This window comes from Leopardus geoffroyi, chromosome C2 (genome assembly GCF_018350155.1).
Source record: "Leopardus geoffroyi isolate Oge1 chromosome C2, O.geoffroyi_Oge1_pat1.0, whole genome shotgun sequence".
Lineage (NCBI taxonomy): Eukaryota > Metazoa > Chordata > Mammalia > Carnivora > Felidae > Leopardus > Leopardus geoffroyi.
The window spans coordinates 127,074,781-127,097,065 of record NC_059333.1 but is presented as its reverse complement, the minus strand read 5'-3'; the positions used below and the strand labels follow the sequence as shown (position 1 = coordinate 127,097,065).

At 41.3% G+C, this 22,285-nt stretch overlaps 1 protein-coding gene and 1 pseudogene across 3 annotated transcripts in view; one reads left to right on the top strand and one right to left on the bottom strand.

Annotated features, from left to right (window-relative positions):
- The first annotated feature begins 7,141 nt into the window (after positions 1-7,141).
- PCCB (propionyl-CoA carboxylase subunit beta) overlaps positions 7,142-22,285 on the top strand; it is a 95,661-nt gene continuing 80,517 nt past the window's right edge. The window contains exons 1-5 of one of the 3 annotated variants that reach the window (XM_045503560.1): positions 7,142-7,393; positions 9,765-9,884; positions 10,882-10,950; positions 13,858-13,914; positions 16,159-16,272. In XM_045503560.1, coding sequence (XP_045359516.1) covers positions 7,211-7,393; positions 9,765-9,884; positions 10,882-10,950; positions 13,858-13,914; positions 16,159-16,272 — 543 coding nt within the window. In that variant the 5' untranslated portion in view covers positions 7,142-7,210. The remainder of the gene's footprint in view (positions 7,394-9,764; positions 9,885-10,881; positions 10,951-13,857; positions 13,915-16,158; positions 16,273-22,285) is intronic. The other 2 variants (XM_045503561.1, XM_045503562.1) reach the window with 2 other exon arrangements.
- Positions 18,210-18,335, bottom strand: LOC123576330 (annotated as a pseudogene).

The following is a 22,285-nucleotide window of genomic DNA, read 5'->3' as shown; positions in this document are numbered from 1 at the left end:
CCTCAGCCCCATGTTAAGGAACACCAGGAACCTCTGGAAGCTGGAAAAGGCAAGAAAGTATTCTCCTCTAGAGACTTTGAAGGGAGAGTGGCCCTGCCAACCTTTGATGTTGGATTCCTGGCCTCTTTCTAGAACTGTGAGAATAAACTTCGGTTGTTTTAAGGCACCAATTTTGTGGTTATTTGTTGCAGCAGTTCTAGGAAATTAATATAACTGGTATGATTTCTGTGACTTCTGCCAGCAACCGAGGGTGTCTCTGACTAAAGTCAGAGTTATCTAAAAGAAGGGTTGGGCCTTCACATGATGATCATGATGGAAATTCAAGGGTTTGAGAGACAGGAGTGTTAGAGTAGGCAGAGTTTAAATACTTACACAGAGGGAACCAAAGTGTTATATTGAGGGCATGGACCAGGTGCAGTGTGAAGAAAGGGTTTGGGAACAGTAGGAGGAATGGAGGTGGTTGAGAAAAGTGCCTGGTTCCAGCTCTTAGAAGTGGAGCAATTTTTAGGGATTACAAGGTCCGGTGTGTTGGTGGCTGAAGTGGAACAGAGTTGAAGGCCTTTCATGTTGAGAAAGCTGAAGAATTTTGAGGCCAGGGAGCCAGGGCATATCAGCATGATGGCTGAATGGACTCTTTAAGAATGGTGGTGGACATGCATCTTTTCCTGCCCTAGGACGTCCATGCTCTAGTTCTAATACTTTCAGACTCAGATGCAGGCTTATGCCATTAACCCTCCTGCTCTCCCTTTCTCAGACCTTTGGACTCTGACTAAATTGCAATGCAGGCTTTCATGGTTCTCCATCTTTTTAAAAAAATAAAACCATCTGATCTTTAATATTCATTGATATATATGAAAAACATGCAATAAACTATAAATATTACAGAACACTTTTTATTGAGGTATAACTGACATACTGTTAATTTCAGGGGTACAACACAATAATTTGATATTTGTATATATTGCAAAATGATCACTATAACAAGTCTGGTCACCATACATAGTTACATTTTTTTCTTGTGATAAGATTTTTAAGCTTTACTCTCCTAGCAAGTTTCAGTAATGCAATGTGGTATTATTAACCACAGTCACCATGCTGTACATTTCATCCCCATGAGTTACTTATTTTATAACTGGAAATTTTTACCTTTTGACCCTCTTTGCCAATTTCACTGACTCCCCACCCCCCCGCCTCTGGCAACCACCAATCCATTCTCTGTATCTATGAGCTTGGTTTTATTCTTTCCTTTTTCTTTCTTTCTTTCTTTCTTTCTTTCTTTCTTTCTTTCTTTCTTTCTTTCTTTCTTTCTTTCTTTCTTTCTTTCTAGATTTCACATATAAGTTAAATCACACTGTATTTGTCTTTCTCTGCTTAATTTATTTCACTTTATGCCCTAAAGATCCATCCATGTTGTCACAAATGGCAAGATTTCATTCTTTCTCATGGCTGAATAATATTTTGATATTATATCTCATAACTTCTTTAGCTATTCATCTGTCAGTAGACACTTAGGTTGTTTCCATGTCTTGGCTATTATAAATAATGCTTCAATGAACATGGGGGTGCATATGACTTCTTGAGTTAGTATTTTTATTTTCTTTGGATAAATACCCAGACATGGAATTGCTGGATCATATGGTAGATCATTTTTTAATTTTTTTTGAGGATTATCCATACTGTTTTCCATAGTGGCTGCACCAAATTACCCTCCCACCATCAGTACACAAGGGTATTTCCCATCCTTACCAACACTTGTTACCTCTTATATTTTTGAAACTAACCATTTTAACAGGTGTGAGATGATACCTCATTATGATTTTGATTTGCATTTCCCTGATAATTAGTGATGTTGAGCATCTTTTCTTATACCTTTTAGTTATCTGTTTCTCTTCTTTGGAAAAATGTCTATTCAAATCTTCTGCCCATTTTTATTTTTATTTTATGTTTTTGGCAATTTTTAAATTATTTGAGAGAGAGAGGGAGGGAGAGATAAAACGGGGTAGATGAAATCCCAGCATGGAGCTGGACATGGGACCCCATCCCATGACCCTGGGACCATGACCTGAGCTGAAATCAAGAGTTGGATGCTCAACTGACTGAGCCACCCAGGTGACCTGGTTCTGCCCATTTTTAAATAAGATTGATTTTGGGGCGCCTGGGTGGCGCAGTCGGTTAAGCGTCCGACTTCAGCCAGGTCACGATCTTGCGGTCCGTGAGTTCGAGCCCCGCATCAGGCTCTGGGCTGATGGCTCAGAGCCTGGAGCCTGTTTCCGATTCTGTGTTTCCCTCTCTCTCTGCCCCTCCCCCGTTCATGCTCTGTCTCTCTCTGTCCCGAAAATAAATAAAAACGTTGAAAAAAAAAATTTAAATAAGATTGATTTTTTTTATTGAATTGTATGAATTCTTGATATATTTTGAATATTAGCCTTTTATTAGCTATATGATTTGCAAATATTTTCTCCCACTTAGTGGGTTGCTTTTTTATTTTGTTGATGTCCTTTGCCACACAGAAGACTTTTAGTTTGATGTAGTTCCACTTACTTTTGCTTTTGTTGCCTTTACATTTGGCATCAAATCAAAAAATCATCCCCAAGGCCTATGCCAAAAACTTACTGCTTATGTTTTTTTCCTAGGAGTTTTATGATTTTTGGGTATTATATTCAAGTATTTAATCCATTTTTAGTAAATTTTTGTGTATGCTATTTGGTAGTCGTCCCAGTTTCATTCTTTTGCGTGTGGCTGTATAATTTTCCCAACACCATTTATTGAAGACATTGTCCTTTTACCATTGTATATTCTTGGATCCTTTGTCATAAATTAATTGATCATGTGTGTGGGTTTACTTCTAGGCACCCTGTGTTTCTTCCAATACCATACTGTTTTGATTACTATAAGTTTGTAATATAGTTTGAAATCAAGGAGTGTCATGCCTCCAGCTTTTTTCTTCTTTCTCAAGAGTGCTTTGGCTACTTGGGTTTTTTCGTGGTTCTATACAAATTTCATATTTTTTAATTGTATTTCTATGAAAACTGCCATTGGAATTTTGATACAGATTGCATTGAATCTACATACTGCTTTGGGTAGTATGGACACGTTAACAGTATTAATTCTTCCAACCCATGAGCTTGGAATCTCTGTCCACTTATTATGTCTTCTCCAACCTTACATTAACCTCTTACAGTTTGAAGTACACAGGTCCTTTATCTTGGTAAAAATTATTTTCAGATATTTTATTCTTTTGATGCAATTGTAAATGGGATTGTTTTCTTAATTTCTGATAGCTCATTGTTAGTGTATAGAAACACAGTGGATGTTTGTATATTGATTTTATCCTGCAACTTTGCTGAGTTTATTAGTTCTAATGTTTTTCATTAGAGTCTTTAGGGGTTTCTCTATATAATTTCATGTCATCTGCAAATAGTGACAGTTTTCTTTCTTTCTTTCCAATTTCGGTGCCTCTTGCATATTTATTTTTTTCTTGCCTACTTGCTCTGGTCCATCTTTCAGATAGAAGAATGCATGACTTCTTAGCCTCCATAACAACATGAGCCAATTCTTACAATAAATCTATTCATATATATATCTACATATATCCTAATGGTTCTCTTTCTCTGGAGACCCCTGAATAATACAGCAGGAGAGAGGAGGAAAGTGAGCCTTATGTGGAAATCACAGGAGAAGGGAGAGGGGTGTGTGTTGTGGAGGTCAGAAAATGCTGAAAGGTGGCACCAACAGATGGCAAAAACTTCAAAGAAAGAACAGCTCAACAATGATGGAAGAATGGTCTGGAAGTGCCTCTGGGAAAAGGTACAGAAGAGCTCTGCTCATTTCCCACAGAGCTCAGGGAGTCAGAAAAGATGAGGATTTTGGTGTGTGGTGTGGGAAAACCAGTTTCCAGTTCTTAATAATTACAGTTTCTTAAAAAAATTTTTTAAATGTTTATTTATTTTTGAAGGAGAGAGAGACAGAGCATGAGAGGGGGAGGGGCAGAGAGATAGGGAGCCACAGAATCCGAAGCAGGCTCCAGGCTCTGAGCTGTCAACACAGAGCCCGACGTGGGGCTCGAACCCAGAGCCGTGAGATCATGACCTGAGCCAAAGTCGGATGCCCAAACAAGTGAGCCACCCAAACGCCCAATAATACAGTTTTAACTGAAATTTATTTATTTATTTATTTTATTATTTTTTTTTTATTTTATTTTTGGGACAGAGAGAGACAGAGCATGAACGGGGGAGGGGCAGAGAGAGAGGGAGACACAGAATTGGAAACAGGCTCCAGGCTCTGAGCCATCAGCCCAGAGCCTGACGCGGGGCTTGAACTCCCGGACCGCGAGATCGTGACCTGGCTGAAGTCGGCCGCTTAACCGACTGCGCCACCCAGGCGCCCCTGTTTTAACTGAAATTTAAAGACAGGGTTCTTATGACCCAATCTTAGCAGTCCAAGGCACGCAGTCTAGAAAAAAAAAAAAAGTAACTAAAGCATTTCATTTTTTTTTCATTAAAAAATAAAACACTAAGGAGAGAAGTACATTCATAAGGCATAAGAAACATCTTAAAAATCCTCTCTTCTCATACGGATGGCAGCTCCTCTCCAAAATTTCCTCTCACACCCTTTTACTTTCAACCACCTCAAACTTGCTAAAGTGGCAAGACACCTGGATTGCATTAAGAGTAATTGACTGATCTGAAATTAATTGCTGCATTTGTACTGAGGCCACACCTCTCATGTGCTGCTACCAGCCAAACACGGGCAGGAATATTTTGGCTCTAGGACTCCTTGACAGCCTTGCTGAACTTTCCTTAAACGTGCACAGTAGTCTAAGGAGCTCCTAATCACCTTTTTTCCTTCCCTTTCTCCTTGGCTGGGGTTCAGACTTGTACTGCAATCTGATAGTTCTCCCAGCCTCTCCCAGCTGCTGCCCCATTTTCTCTCACAGGTCGTTCCCCTAATTGATTTCTTGCACATTTAATTCCTTTCTTGGCAGCTGCTTCTCAGAAGATCTGGATAACATGCTCACCCAAATATGTGTGACCTTTTCCAAATTTACTCCTTCCTTCCATTTCACCCATCTTCACTGACAGTGATCACTGACTAGGATAGAACAGCTAGGTCAGGGTGACTTCTGTTTCAAAATGGAGAAATAATGCAAGCAAGGAGGACTAGGGGCAGGAAAACAGCCCGGAGTATGCTAGGATTCCAGAGGGTAATTACCAGGTAGTTCAACCCTCCTTCTACCCCACCTCCACCCATCCTAGGCTGGGAATTCCATCTGAGGTAAAGAATAACAGTATAGATCTATAGGACTGTATATATAATACCCATGGTAGGGCACTAAAACAGTGAGGAGGAAGAATGAGAGGAGGGGAAAGGGAAAGTGGAGAGAGAGGGAAAAATTGGGTTCAGTCTAACATTTATGGATCCCTCCTGTGCTTTCTGCTAAGCACTGGTTATTGAAAGTTAAATAAGAAAAACTTCCTTGCTTTCCTGAGGGACTGATACTTTCCCTAACCTAGGCAGAAGGGGGATCAGAGTACTGCCTTGAGGAGATGATACCTGAGCAGAGCTTGGAAGGATCCATAGGTGTAGGAGAAAACCTCTTGAGCCACATGCAATTAACTATCTGCTAGCTCAATTCAATTCTGCAAATACATTCTGGAGGCTTCCTATGTACAGGGCCTTGTTCTAGGTACAGGGGCTACAGTGGTGAGCAAGCCAGCCACAGTTTATGCCCTCTGACTTGGGAATCTAGCTGAGAAATGAGCTAACCAATCTTACCACAGTGTGAGATGTGCCACTGGAGAGGGATCTGCAAAGCACGTTAGAACAAGAGTCTCATGGCCCCCAGCCCAAATGAACTCCCAATTTCTGAACATGGCAAAATTCTTCATACTTTAACTCTGTTATTGCTTTGCAGTCTCATTTACCACCATTCCCAAAAAGTGGATGGTAGAACCATATGGGAATCTGAATATGCTACATGCAGTTACATTTCAGAGCTACTCTTCTTGACACATCCAGACTTGCCCAAATTCTCCCCTGTGCTACCAGGCAGATCCTTTGTCTCTCTCTCCAGGTTGATGAGGTTCTTAAAGCAGGAACCCAGATGCCGGGCCAACAACATCTACTATGGGGTCAGGCACATGCAGGTAGGCTTTGTCCAGTCACACAACCTCAGACTTTGGACCCTCAGCTTCCTTGCATGCTAGGTGAACAATTCCTACTCCAGGAAATATGAAAAACACTGGTGGTTAGTTCTTGGCACATAGTAGGTGCTCAAAAAGATTTGCTGAATTGAATTGACATCAAAGTCCCAACCCAGAATTTGGACTTTATGAAGGCTCTAGCTGTGAGCTGGAGCTTGGAGGGTTTAATAATCAATTTTAGTAGTTTTCTGTAGCTAAGAATGCAAAATAGACACCTTGCACTTTGCCTTAAAGAGCTGCTTGTTAGCTGGGGAAACAGATGGACAAGCTCCTAAGAGTTCAGTTCTAAATTCCTAGAGGAGTAGTTCTCAAAATCTAGCAAGCGTCAAAATCACCTAGAGGTCGTCTGGTGAAACAGATTGCTGGCTGCTCCCTCAGAATTTAATTCAGTTGGTCTGGGGCGGAGTATGAGAATTTGAAAGTCTGCATTTCCCACTTGTTCCCACTGCTGGGTTCACATTTATAGAACTACTCACTAGAGGTTAAGTGACTTGTGCTCAATATGCGGCACATAGTTGGTCTGTGTGTCTGAATCCTGGTTCCACCACCTCTTTAGTGTTGGCTCTTGATCAAATCACTCTACCTCTCTGTGCTTCATTTGCCTCATCTGTGAAATCAGGATAATAAGCTAATGCACGTGAGTGCTTTAAGCCACACCTGGTAGTGTTTAATACATGTTGGTTAGCTCCTATTACCTACTCATTTTCTGGAGGTGGTGGGACGACCAAATTCGAGGTCAAGGTAGCCAGAGAAGAGCAAGGATTAAGTCCATCTTCTGTGCAGCAAGGAAGGCACCAGATCTGAGGACAGTACTATCCTTCTCAGGATGATGTCCCAGAGCGGTATGGAGTCTCGAACTCTCAGGCCTTTCTTCTAAACGCGCTGCGACGTCCAGCCCATAGGCTCTCTACGTCCCACCCATGCTGCGCAGGCGCAGAACCCGATACCCACGCTTGACGCAGAAGCGTTCTCAGGCGCACCGGCTGGTAGCTCGCCGCGGAGCAAAGATGGCGGCGGCAATGCGCGTGGTGGCGGCTGGAGCAAGACTCAGCGTTGTGGTGGGCGGTCTCCGCGATGCGGTCCGCAGCGTGTGTAGCGAGCCCGTCTCGGTTAACGAGCGCATCGAAAACAAGCGCAGCGCCGCGTTGCTGGGGGGAGGCCAGAGTCGCATCGACGCGCAGCATAAACGAGTGAGTCCTAGGGGGACCCGACCATCCCTCTGGCGTTCGCAACCTATTACAGAGTTTCCGGCTCGCCGCGCCCCAGTCCTTTCAGCCAATCCGCGCGATGCCGAGGAGGGGCGGGGACGAGAAGGTTCACCTTGAGAACCTGTAGCCTTTCACCAAATAGCAGGTAAAACGAGAATAAGCACCTTTGTGCCTCACTTCTGGATTTTTAGTCGCAGCTGCTCGGCCCCAGACAACTCACCATTTAACTTCTATAAACTTTTGGACCAGTTAATCACTAGGAGTCAGTTTATTGAAAGGAGAAAATAGTATTTTCCCCCTCACAATCTTATTGGTAGAGCTACAGAAGCGATGACGGGCACTTAATAAAAAAACGAAACAAAACAAAAATTCTGCGTGTTCTTCTCATGCCCGGAGGAAGAGTGGTAGGTAGTATACGGTTCTTGCTCCATCATGGTAGCAGGAAAATCGAAGCATATGGTGGGGGAAGTAATTTGGGCAAACTCTCACATTAATCTGGGGTGGGTTGAGCTCCCGGATCTTGTGGGAACTTCTGCCTCCTCAATGCTGGCTGAACGCCTTTAGGATCTCAGCATGCATAGACATGCTGGGTAGGAAAGGCACGATGCGCAACGGAGGCAGGGAGGTTTTTGAGGCGAGAATTACAGCTGGCCTTCAGAGATAAGCTGGGTGGCCATTTATCAGCAGGAGAAACTGAGGCCCAAATGGGTGACCAGGGACTTGGAAGTAGGCTCACGCGGTGCGTCACTGACATGTGTGTGAAACTGGACCTTTGTGCTGGGTGAGTTAAATAACCGGGAAGATGCAGAAGTGAAATTCTTAGCGGTGAAGGGCACCGAGGCACATGTCAAGCCTGGGGGTGGTGACTGGGGTGGAAGGCTGGGGGTCTTCAGTGAGGAAATTCGAACTAGTTTTTGATTGAATTCTAGGTGTTGATTTAGATGGAAATCCCCATTTGACAAGAGCATGAAGGTGACCATTCCTTTTTGACAAGTTACTTAATCCTGAGGAGTCAGTTTATTCTAAACAGAAGATAGTAATAATTCTTAACTCTTGGGAGCAAGATGTAAATTTGGTTGTGTGTGGTGCCGGGAGTGCTTTCCCTTCCTCCCCTGGGGTGGCTCTGTCTGGGTTGAAGGAATTTTTACATCATACTTTGGAAAGGCCTGGCAGTGCTCTTGTGCACGCTTTGTATTGGGGCCCATTGGTGAATTCTCCCTGGAACATCACCCCACCTCTTTGCTAGGTGGACCCTACTGGGTTTTGATGCAGGCTCCAGAAGCTATTTTTCTTTTGCCAGAGCTGACTTAGGAGGCTGACTTGATTTAAATCCCCCACTCCACCCCCTTTTCAACAATTTTTGGATGACTTCCATAGGATAGATTTCCAGAAATGGAATCACTGGGTCAAAAGATAGGAATATTTTGAACACTCTAATATATGTTGCTAAATTGCTTTCTGGAAAACTTACTCCACACAACAGTGTATATGTTTGTCTGTTTTAAAACGACCTCACTGGCTTTGGCTGCTTTATTATGGGGGAAAAAAAGAGCCAAACTTGAGGTTTTTCCCTGGGGTGGAGAGAGGGCAGAGGACAGTAGGCCTGGGTGTTTGGCTTAGTCTAAGGGCTTGAGAGTCCAAGCAACAGAGGCTCTTGATAAGTTGAAGGTTCCAACCTCATCTCCAAGAAGCATTTTTTCACTCCTCTCACATGAGCTCTTTACCACTCTGTTTAACTCCTTTTCATCTCAGGCACTACCTGCTGTGGGGTTGTTGCCATATGATAGTATCACTGTCAGGTGTGGGGTTTCTAAGCCGAGCCCCAATGTAGGATAGTAGGAGAAGCCATGGAAGAGGCAGAAGAACCAGGAAGTAGTCCTGAAAGTGTCTTTGGGGTTGGACACTAGTGAGGTGAGTTTGTGTGGGGTTCCCTAGAAGAAACTTGTGAATGTGGGGGTGTAGCCTTAGGCCCTTCAGTGAGGCTGATTTAGTTTTCCACCTCCTACTTTTCCATTCTTCTTTTTATTACTCCTTAGGTCTCCAGTAAATGTTTGTGGAACTAGTTATCTTGTTTCAGGGTCAGGCTCTCCTTACCCCCACTTCTCTCCATCTTTTCCTCTTCCTACTTCCTTATTTACCCTCCACAGTTGGTAGCTCCTGGAGTAGCCTGTCTGCCCTGATTTACTTACTGGCTGATATCTACTGATAACACCAGTGTTTTGGGTGGGTTGATGGAATAGAGGCTTTCATGTGAGGTGAAGGGGCAAAACCTGTCTTTGTGGCCCACTCACAAGCACTCCTTGCTTACCGACCTCTATGATGACATGACTGAATGGTTTTTGTTGTATTTTAGGGAAAGCTGACTGCCAGAGAGCGGATCAGCCTCTTGCTGGACCCTGGCAGTTTTGTTGAGAGCGACATGTTTGTGGAACACAGATGTGCAGATTTTGGAATGGCTGCTGATAAGAATAAGGTATCTTTTTACAATGGTGGTGTGAGCCTCTAAGTTGCACTGTCTAGCTGTGGCCCTGCTGACCTACTCATTAGCCTAATAATGAAGGCCATCTGGAACTCAAGGTACATTTAATAGTTTTCAGGTTAGAGGCCTGAAACTGTAAGAGTGCCTCTGAAGTACTATTGGGCCTCCAGATTCCCCCAGTTACCTTTGCAGATGAAGGAATGGAATGGGACTGTTCATACCTTGTGCAGTGTGACTATGGCCCAGTTTCTGGGTCTCTGGTTGTGGGTTCAGAGTTCTCGCAGGTATGGAGTGACAAACTTAGAAGGAAGGGCGAAAATGTCTTGGTTGTGTTCTGGTCCATCTAGGTACCAGAGACCCCTAAAGCAGGACCACTTGCCTCTTTTGACACTTTGACTTTATGGAGTTTTTAAAGTCAGAGTCACCGACACTTTTTTAAATTGGATGTTCTCCATGGGTATGCAGAGTTCTCTGTATTCACTTTTGATCAGTTTTCCTCAGGTCTGTATATATGCTGTTATTCACCAAAGATATGTGAACTTGGCATCGCATCAGCTGGCTCCGTTTGAGTCATTATGGGCTACACAGTATTCCAGGATTCCAAGCAAAATGATGGGTTTTCCCTAAGGCTTGGAGGTGGGGTGTGTGGCTTTCTAGAGTTGCCATGTGTCATTATATGCCCTTCTCCTTCCTGTGGCATTTGGTAGCAGTGGCCCTAGGGGGAGTCTTGATTATTTTACTGTTAAGAAGGAAGATGAAGCCTAACTATAGTGCCCGTTACTTCTGTTGATGAACCAGTAGCCTAGTGCTTGCTATTGCAGAGCGGAGAAGGGGAAGGAGAGATTCCTTCATGTTCTTGATTCATATTGAATTTTAAGAAATTTAGGGTGGGTTATTTTATTTTTTTGGTCTTTCATTCGGGTATAATTGTCAAATTCATTAAAAGATGTATTTGGTTTTTTTAACTTTTATTTTTCTGTTTTTCTGGTAGTTTCCTGGAGACAGTGTGGTCACTGGACGGGGCCGAATCAATGGAAGATTGGTTTATGTCTTCAGTCAGGTATTTAATAACTCGAATAGGCTGAGCTTTCCTGGAGGGCAGAGCCAGGACCAAATATGTGAGAAGAAAGTCTTGAGGAATGAAAACTTGCCTGTAGTGGTGGCAGAAGAGGGATATACTTTGTTTTTCAGTGCATGTGTCCAGAATATTCTACCATAGTATGTATTTTTCTCAGAATCCTGAGTCTGTTTTAGGGATAATCACAGGGCAGTAATCATGTAAAAAGTCCCAGGAACCAGGAGTTTATTCTAAGTGAATGAGATGTTTCTTGGTGGGTTGGGTGTGTGCCTGGAGGGCATCCATGTCCTGGGCAATGTGTGGGCCTAAGAGAGTGCTGTGAATGCAGCCTGGGTGGAAGGGACTTGAGTCTCAGGAACATAGGCCCCTCAGTTTTGGGCTTCATGAAACTATTCAAACAAGTTTTGTTAGGCTTCATAAGGACGGATACAGTTTCTTCACACTGAAACCATAGGAAAATATAGTAGGCAGAATAGCTCCCAAAGATGTCCAACTCCTAATTCTCAAAACCTGTGACTATATTACCTTACATGGCAAAGGGGAATTAAGCTGCAGATGGAATTAGTGTCACTGAAAGTAGGCTGGGTTACCCAGGTGGACACATATAATCACAAGGGTCCTTAAAAGAAGGAGAGGCAGAAGAGGAGGTGGGAAGAATGTGCTGAGAAGGGCTTCATCTGCCATTGGTGTTTAAGAAAATGGTGGAAGGAGGTCATGAGCAAAGGAATGCATTTGGTCGCCAGAACAGGGAAAAGGCAAGAAAACAGATTCTCCCTTGGAGCCTCCAGAAAGACATCTAATCATGCTAACCTTGAGAGTAGCTCAGTGAGGCCCATGTAAGACTTCTAAATTACAGAACTGTGAAGAGAATAAATTTGTGTTGTTTTAAACCACTGAATTTGTGGTAATTGTTACAGCAGCTAATAGTAAACTAACACTATATTATTTTGGGTTTGATTACCACCCCTCTCCACCTCAAGACGTGGAAGTATACGTATAATTCTAAATACTTAGTTCCTTTTACAGATCTAAAATCATAAAGCTTGTTAAATATTAAAATTATGGGTTCAGTATTAAATAACTGGTTAATTTTAAATGTACTTAGACAGTACTCATTCACTTAATGAATTACCTTTGACATGTTTTAAAACTGTTATAAATGGGTCTACCAACTACTTAACTAGAAGAAATTATGAGAGCTAGGCAAAAACTTGTACAGAAAGAAAGATGCAAAAACGTGTACAGAAGGAATTATTAATAAGATAGCTAGAACAAAGTAAGTTATTGTACTAGTATTGTACTATTGTTTCTGGACTCAACCTTCTAACTTTTGAGCAAATACAAAATTCATTGAATTGATACTTTTGATTACTTCTTATGCCCATGGGGTAGGGTAGGATGAGGATTGGGGGCGAGGAGAGGGAGATGACTGAGCCACAGTTCCTGCCCTGAAGAACCTAATCTCATTTTGTAGATAAATTGGGGCAGAACAGGAGTTCTGTACAGATGAGGGCAAGAGTGATTCTGGGTAAGTGCTGTGGGCCCGGGACAGTGGACGATCACATTCAACCTTGAGGAATGCTTTAGGGAAAATGGGGCATTTGAAATAAGCCCTGAAGGATACTTAGGGTAGGGAGTGATGACCCAGTTTTTTGTACTGATCCCCAAAATGTTAATATCTGCAGTTGTTTTTTCTGGGGATCTTGTGCTTTTCTGTAGAAGCAGCCTTAGTCTCTTGACTGATAATTGTTCATAGGTATGTTCTGGGGGAGGACGATCTATTCTTGTATAGGTTCCTAATCTCAGATGTTTTTAGCCTCACCTTTGCTTTCTTTTGCTACTGGTGATTGTGAATCCAGAGTCCTTCTGGTGAAATTGCTTTAGAGAATAAATGTTTCCTCTTCTCAAGGTGAAGGAGAGGCCCTGTGGGGTCCAACTGCTCCTAACCCAGAGTTTTTATCAGTCTGTTCCCCAGTCCCCCCTCCCCACCCCCGACTTCCTATAGTTCCTGGGTTGTTCCATCCTTGTGGTTACTCCCCCTGCAGTATATAGGCTTCCATTTGCTCCAAGTCAGATATTCTTTTTGTGCTTTCAGTTCCCCTGAGTTTGTTGTTCACTCTCTCCCCTGCCATTGTTTCCTCTTCCTTTTTTGTCTTCCTAGGCTGACTTTGTTTTTAATTACTCGCTTTTTGAGGTAGTTTTAGAAAGGAGGTCCTTCCCACAAGAAGCCCTTTATATCAGAAGGTAATGAAATTCCTTAAGCAAGAGGAAGCTGTGAGGGCTCTGATTGTCTTTTTTTTTTTTTTTTAACCTCTCGTCAAAATGGCAAATATTTCTTTTTCTTTTTTTTTTTTTTAACGTTTACTTATTTTTGAGACAGTGGGAGACAGAGCATGAACGGGGGAGGGTCAGAGAGAGGGAGACACAGAATCTGAAACAGGCTCCAGGCTCTGAGCTGTCAGCACAGAGCCCGACGTGGGGCTTGAACTCATGGACCATGAGATCATGACCTGAGCCGAAGTCGGACGCCCAACTGACTGAGCTCTCCAGGCGCCCCAGAATGGCAAATATTTCTAGTAATAGAAATGCCTGCCTGACATCTATAGAATCTGATTTTTCAGGTTAATTCTGCATGAAAAGTTTTCCTTAGAGAGCTAGGATTCATTTTTGTAGAGCAAAGACTAAGTCTTTTGCTGTTGACAATACATGAATTCCCTCTAAGGTACAAATTACTCCATAGAATAGTGAATAAAAGACCATTCCTAATTTTTTGAACTCCTGAAAATCCTTCAAAAACTTTTGACTAAGAGTTTTTCATTTCGTCTTACTCCTGGCTTTTCATTCCTGGCTAGTGACTATATTTTATTTGTTGATTTGTTTTCTTTTTAGGATTTTACAGTTTTTGGAGGTAGTCTGTCTGGGGCACATGCCCAAAAGATCTGCAAAGTAAGTATTTAATCTTGAAAACCCAGTACTTTCATCAGTCACATAGTTCATATTAAATATTGGGGTGCAAGACAATGAGCTGTGTATGTGGGGTGGGTGCAGACCCAAACATCCTTTTAGTCCAAGGCAGGAATTCTTCACATTTTTTGTATCATGGATCCCTTTGGCAATCTGGTAATGATTTACATGCATAAGATATGTAGGATTACAAAGAATTAAAAAATATTAAAAAAAATTACAATTGTAATATTCATGCTTTTTATGTTTGTTTATTTTGAGAGGGAGGGAGGGAGGGAGGGAGAGAGAGAGAGAGAGAGAGAGAGAAGAGAGAGAGAGAAAGAAAATCCCAAGCAGGCTCTGCACTGTCTGCACAGAGCCTGACATGGGGCTTGATCTCCCCAACTGTGAGATCATGACCTGAGCTGAAATCAAGACTTGGATGCTTAATCAACTGAGCCACCCAGGCACTCCTATTTGTAATCTGTGTGCTTTCAAATTTATCAAATAACAAGATTTAGCTGTGCATTTAAACCTCTATAGTTTCAAAGTAGGCATGAGTGAAAGTGCTACTTCAAGATACCTGCAACTTTAGTGTGACATAAAAATATCCATGGCTTCTTTTAATATAAAGTCACAGGTATTTCTCATAAAATAATGATTTTGTTTCCTGTGTTCATAATTAAAAGGTATGGTAAAGATCAGCTAGAATTAATAAAGGTAAAGATTAAATTTTTTCCCATCCAAGCAATGCATGGATGAAATCTATTACAGACCCCTTGGGATTCTGAAGACTCCAGGTAAAGAGCCCATGATCTAGGTGGAGAGTCCAGGTACTAAAGGATAAAGAACAGTGCAAGGATTACATGATGGTATTTTAAAAAACACTGCTGGGGCACCTGGGTGGCTCAGTCTGTTGAGTGTCCAACTTCGGCTCAGGTCATGATCTCACAGTTTGTGGGTTCGGGCCCCGCATCAGGCTCCGTGCTGACCACTTGCTCAGAGCCTGGAGCCTGCTTCAGATTCTGTGTCTCCTTCTCTCTCTGCCCCTCCCCTGCTCATGCTTTGTCTCACTCTTTCTCAAAAATAAATAAATGTAAAAAAAATAAAAAAAAAAACCTAAAAAACCTCCACTGCTAGTGATGAGATGCTCTGGAGATGAATAAAAGTATAGATCATACTTGGAGAAATGTGGAATTAAAGGTACGGTTGACTGTTAATAGTCAAGCAGTGCTTCCCTGTGTAATGGAAAACCTGGATTCTAGATGTGATCTTGTCATGTATTATTTCTGAAACCTTGGGCCAATCACTTAACTTTTAATCCTCTCTAATTTTTCTTTTCACTGCCTCTGTTATCAGGTTGAATGAGATAATGGAAGTGGAAGTACTTTGTGAACTGAAAAGGGTTCTTAGGAATGTTGCTTATTAAGCCCTCAACTACTGACCCATGAGGAAAATATGCCTTATTACAAGTGAAATCAGGCTTGGGCCTGACTCTGGTTAACAGATGGATCTACATGTACTTTCATAAAAATACTATTTTGTTATTGTGTTTAGTGTCAGTTCTTTCAAAAGAGTAAGGGGGGGCGGGGTAGGTGGTGACGCCTGACTGTCTCAGCCAGTAGAACATGTGACTCTTGATCTCAAGGTCATGAGTTCTCAAGGCCATGCCCAAGCCCTACGTTGGGCATGGAACCTGCTTGAAAAAATAAAGTTGGGAACAAAACTGGATACTGGAAAATATTATAGCCTGGGCCTGTGGCTCAGAAATGGTTGCTATGAGCAGTCTTATCCCCTGCTGGTGGGAAGTGCTTTGGCTCTTGGATGCCTGAAGGGCTTTAATCAGCCCTTAAAATTTTGGTTCTGTTTTCCATGGAGGTACCTAATCATCATGGGGAATGAAGCCAGTGTTAATGATTCCTGTTTTGAGAAGTGTAATTAGGGCTCGCTTGGTTAAACATCCAACTCTTGATTGCGGCTCAGGTCATGATCTCATGGCTCATGAGATTGAGTCCTGCATCATGCTCTGTGCTGACAGTGTGGAGCCTACTTGGGATTCTCTCTCTGCCCCTCTCCCTATTCACATGCGCGTGCTCTCCTCTCTCTCTCTCTCTCTCTCTCTCTCATAATGAGCATTTAAAAAGAAAAGTGCACTTGGAACATTTTCCAGAAAACACCATGGTACTTTATAAATTGTTTTTGATAAAAGGATCAGTTGTCTCATAAAAGATTGCTTTGCTGTCTCAGATCATGGACCAGGCCATGACAGTGGGGGCTCCAGTGATTGGAATGAATGACTCTGGGGGAGCACGGATCCAAGAGGGAGTAGAGTCTTTGGCTGGCTATGCAGACATATTTCTGGTAAGAAACCTGTTAATAGCATTTACAGAATAAAATAATACAAGGCTTAATTTCTAAGCTGTGCCCTGGTTAGAGCTTTCCCATCCCTATTCCTTGTTATCTACCTTGTGTCTGTTCTGTGGCTTCTTCCTGTGTCACTGGGGAAGGCATGGAAGGTGTACAAAAAGCAAGAGAGTAGGTGGAGAGGGTTTACTTTTTTTTATCACAGAGGGCAACTCTTAGGGGAAAACAAAATTAAAGATCACTTATAGGGGAAATCACCTAATTATTTTTCTCAAAAGCAAGGGACATGGAATATTATGAAAGTTTAAAATGAATTGATTTGCTAGAATTAGGAATTAAATATGTAGTATTTTATTTTGTTTAAAACACAATATCATCATATGAAGTTCAAGTTGTAGTACAAAGAAGAAAAATCAGCCAAATCCCACTATTCAGAAACATTTGATGAACAGTATATCAGATCTTTCTGCTTACTTACAAACTAAAATTACAAAGAAAGAAATGAAAAACACAAAAGTAGATTAGATGTATTACTTGAAGTAGGAAGTATGTTTTAAGAAGGTAAAGGAGGTTGGGGTAAGGGAGAGAGATACTGCCAGATGGAAACTTGAGGAAAGGGAGAGGTCTGTATTTCTGGGGAGGGGAGGAAATAGGGAGAAGTCAGAAAAGAGACAGGCAGACATTGTTTCTAATCAGGCCAGCTGTTCTTGTCATCTCCCTGGCCTGCAGGCTTATGAATGTTTTATCCCTGGCTACTGCCCTTTGTGATCCATCAGAAAAATGTGTATTTGTGTAAGCTGCTCTGCTAGTTGTGGGAATACACATGTTCGTTGAGAAGCCACTTTGTGAACCTACTTTTTAATCTTTAATCTTGAGCTCTAGGAATAACCTACTGGGGAGAATTAGCACTTTGGTGGCATAGTCAGAACAGTTTAGGCCTGGAAAATCTCCTTTGCCCCCTAACCTGGTAGTCATGCCTGTGTTGGAAATGAAGGAAAGAAAGCATGGCCATAAGAGAAGTAGCAGTAAATCCCCACATTTTAGAGGTTATCAGGGTTTTAGAATATCTCCTAGTCTAACCCATCTTTGTGAGTATAGGCTGCAAGTTGTGTTGTGTTTTCTTTTCAGGAGATAGGCTTCAGTGACTTTAATAAATTATTTACTAATGCTGCTTGTCATTTCTACACCTCCAGCCACTTTCTGCTACTGTACTGTTTAAAAATTTTTTTTGTAATTTTGATAAAATTTCAAATTTTACATAAAAATTGCAAAAACAGTTCAAGGAACTCCCTGTATGCCCTTTACCCAGATTCACCACTTGTTTACATTTTGCCCATTTGCTCTATCATTTCTCTCCATAAGTATATATTTGCAGGTTATATTTCTCTGAAACATTTGAGAATAAACTGGAGATTGTACCTCCTTTAGCCCTTAAATCCTTCATTGTGTGTTTCCTGAGAACAAGGACATTCTGTGATAAAACGAGTACAGTAATAGAAATCAGGAAATTTAATATGAATTCATCAATATTTTTATCTATGGCAATTCAGATTTCATCAAGTGATCCTAATAAAGCCTTTGGTAGCTGTTCTCCTGTACCCCTATGCCCCATCCAGTCCAGGATTAAGTACTGTCTTTAGTTGTCTTACCTATTTAATTTCCTTTAATTTGGGACAGTTTTAGGGGTGCCTGGGTGGCTCAGTCGGTTAAGCGTCCGACTTCAGCTCAGGTCATGATCTCACGGTCATGAGTTTGAGCCCCGCGTCGGGCTCTGTGCTGACTGCTCAGAGCCTGGAGCCTGTTTCGGATTCTGTGTCTCCCTCTTTCTCTCTGACCCTCCCCCGTTCATGCTCTGTCTCTGTCTCAAAAATAAATAAACGTTAAAAAAATTTTTTTTTTAATTTGGGACAGTTTTTCTTTTTCCTCTATGACCTTAACATTTTTTTGGAAGTTTTATAAGAGGTATAATTTACAAGCCCTAAAATCCATCCATTGTAAGCATGTAACTCTGAAAAGAACAGATACTACACTTGATCTTAGCCAAAAGGCTGAGAAGAATGTAAGCATGTAATTCAGTGACTTTTTGAATTCCAGTAAAAATAATAACGGTATTAGTTTCAGGTGTATAATGTAGTGATTTAACAGTGCCATACATTACTCAGTGCTCCTTATTGATAAGTGAACTTTTTTTTTAAGTTTATTCTGAGAGAGAGTAAAAGTGCAAGTGGGGGGGGGGGGTGGAGACAGGGGGGCAGAGGATCTGAAGCGGGCTCTGCCTTGACAGCAGAAAGCCCGATGTGGGGCTCGAACTCATGAACCATGAGATCATGACCTGAGCCAAAGTCAGACACTTAACTGAGTTGAACCACCCAGCTACCCCACAATAAGTGAACTCTTAATCCCTTTCACCTATTTCACCCATCTGCCTCCCCCAGCTCCTTTCTGGTAACCATCAGTTCTGTATACTTAAGAGTCTTTTTTGTCTTTTTCTTTTGTTCATTTTTATTTATTTATTTATTTATTAAAAAAAAATTTTTTTTAACATTTATTTATTTTTGAGACCGAGAGAGACAGAGCATGAATGGGGGAGGGCCAGAGAGAGAGGGAGACACAGAATCTGAAGCAGGCTCCAGGCTCTGAGCTGTCAGCACAGAGCCTGATGCGGGGTTGGAACTCACAGAGCGTGAAATCATGACCTGAGTCGAAGTCGGACATAACCGACTGAGCCACCCATGCGCCCTCATTTTTTTTTTTTTAAAGTTTGTTTATTTTTGAGAGAGAGAGAGAGAGACAGAGCTGAGTGGAGGAGGGACAGAGAGACAGGGAGACACAGGATCTGAAGCAGGCTACAGGTTCTGAGCTCTCAGCACAGAACCCAACACGGGGCTTGAACTCATGAACCGCAAGATCATGACCTGAGCTGAAGTCAGACACTTAACTGACTGAGTCACCCAGGCACCCTGCGTTTGTTTTGTTTCTTAAGCTCCACATATGAGTGAAATCACATGGTATTTGTCTTTCTCTGACTTCTTTCACTTAGCATTATACTCTAGTTCCATCCATGTTGTTGCAAATGGCAAGATTTTATTCTTCTTTTATGGCTGAGTAATATTCCTCTGTGTGTGTGTGTGTGTGTGTGTGTGTGTGTGTGTATCACTTTTATCCGTTCATCTATTGATGGACACTTGGGTTGCTTCTCTAATAAGGCTATTGTAAATAATGCTCCAGTAAACATAGGGGTGCATATATCCCTTGGAATTAGAATTAGTGTTTTGTATTCTTTGGGTTAATACCCAGCAGAGCGATTACTGGATCATAGGGTAATTTTGTTTTTAATTTTTTTTGAGGAACCTCCATACTGTCTTCCACAGCGGCTGCACAAGTTTGCATTTCCACCAGTGGTGCATGAAGGTTCTTTTCTCTTCGTGTCCTTGCCAACACTTATTGTTGTGTTTTTGATTTTTGCCACCTCACAGGTGTGAGGTGGTATATCATTATGGTTTTGATTTGCAGTTCCATGATGATAAGTAATGTTGAGCATCTTTTCATGTGCCTGTTGGCTAAGGATGTCTTCTTTAGAGAAATATCTGTTCATGTCTTCTGCCCAGTTTTTGATTGGATTATTTGTTTTTGGAATGTTGAGCTATATCAGTTCTTTATATATTTTGCACTAACCCTTTATCAGATACATTATTTGCAAATATTTTCTCTCATTCAGTAGGTTGTTTATAGTTTCATTGATTTGTTTCTTTCACTCTGCAGAAACTTTTTTATTTTGATGAAGTCCCAATAGTTTATTTTTGCTTTTGTTTCCCTTAGGAGACCTATCTAGAAGAATGTTGCTATGGTCATTATCAGAGAAATTACTGCCTGTGCTCTCTTCTAGGACTTTATTATTATTTTTTATATATTTCTTAATGTTTATTCATTATTTATTGATGAGCAGGGAGGGGCAGAGAGAGAGGGAGACACAGAACCCTCCAGACTCTGGCTGTAAGCACAGGGCCTGACATGGGGCTCGAAATCACAAACTGTGAAATCATGACCTGAGCCAAAGTTGGACACTTAACTGACTGAGCCACCCAGGTGCCCCCTCTTCTAGGACTTAAATGGTTTTAGGTCTTTTTTTTTTTTAATGTTTTATTTATTTTGAGAGAGCATAATCAGGGTGGGCCAGAGAGAGAGAGAGAGTGAGAGAGAATCCTAAGCAGACTCTGCCCTGTAAGGGTAGAGCCAGATGTGGGGCTTGATCCCATGAACCTGTGAGATCATGATCTGAGCCAAAATCAAGACTCAGACACTTAACTGACTGAGCCACCCAGGCACCCCTAATGGTATCAGGTCTTACATTTAGGTCTTTAATCCATTTTGAGTTCATTTTTTGTGTGTGGTGAAAGTGGTCCAATTTCATTTTTTGGCATATAGCTGTCCAGTTTTCCCAACACCATTTGTTGAAGAGACTGTCTTTTTCCCATTGCATATTCTTGCCCCCTTTGTTGAAGATTAATTGACTATATAATTGTGGGTTGATTTCTGGACTTTCTAATGTGTTCATTGATCCAAGTATTTTTGTGCCAGTGTCCTATTGTTTTGTTTACTACAGCTTTGTAATAAAACTTGAAATCTGGGACTGTTATACCTCCAGTTTTGTTTTTCTTTTTTATTCCTTTGGTTACTCAGGATTTGAGTGGTTCCATACAATTTAGGATTATTCTAATTCTGAATTACTGTTGGTATTTTGATAGGGATTACATTAAATCTATAGACTGCTTTGGGTAGTATGGACATTTTAACAATTTTTCTCAGTCCATGAACATAGTATATATTTCCATTTGTATTGTTTTCAGGTTTTTTTTTTTTCTTTTACCAGCATTTTATAGTTTTCACAGTACAAGTGTTCCACCTCATTGCTATTTTATTCTTTTTGGTGCAATTGTAAATGTGATTATTTTCTTAATTTCTCTTTCTGTTACTTCCATTATAAGTGTATAGAAAAATGCAGTGGGTTTCTGATGCTGATTTTGTATCCTATGACCTTATTGAGATCATTTATCAGTTCTAGTAGTTTTTTGGTGGAGTCTTTATAGGGTTTTCTGTATATAGTATCCTGTCATATGCAAGTAGTGATTTTTTCTTCTTCCTTACCAATTTGGTTGCCTCATTTTTGTTGTCTGATTGCTGTGGCTGTTTTGTGTGCTGTATTGAATAAGAGGGGTGAGAGTGGACATCCTTGTCTTGTTCCTGACCTTAGGGAAAAAGCTCTCGATTTTTCATCATTGAGTATAATGTTAGTCCTGGGTTTTCATATATGTCCTTTATTATGTTGAGGTATTTATTATGTTGAGGTATGTTCTCTCTGACCCTATTTGTAGAGGTGTTTTTTTTTTTAATTTTTTTTTTTAATGTTTATTTTTGAGAGAGAGAGACAGAGTGTGAATGGGGGAGGAGCAGAAAGAGAGGGAGGCACAGAATCCGAAGCAGGCTCCAGGCTCTGAGCTGTCAGCACAGAGCCTGATGTGGGGCTTGAACTCACAAACTGCGAGATCATGACCTGAGCTGAAGTTGGACACTTACCGACTGAGCCACCCAGCCAACAAGGTGCCCCTTGTTGTTTTTAATCATGGATGGATGTTGTACTTTGTCAAATGTTTACTTCTGCATCTTTTGAACTCATGTGGTTTTTATTCTTTCTCTTACTGACCTTATGTGTATCATGTTGATTTTGCAAATACTGAATCACCCTTGCAATCCAGGAGTAAATCCCATCGATGGTGGTGAATGATTTTTTTAAATGTATTGTTAGACTTGGTTTGCCACTATTTTGTTGAGGATTTTTGCATCTATATTCATCAGAAATATTAGTCTGTAGTTCTTTTTGTGGTAGCATCTTGGTTTTGGTATCAGGGTAATGCCTCATAGACTGATTTTTGGAAGCTTTTCTTCTTCTTCTATTTTTTGCAATAGTTTGAGAAGAATGGTTATTAACTCTTCTTTAAATGTTTGGCAGAAT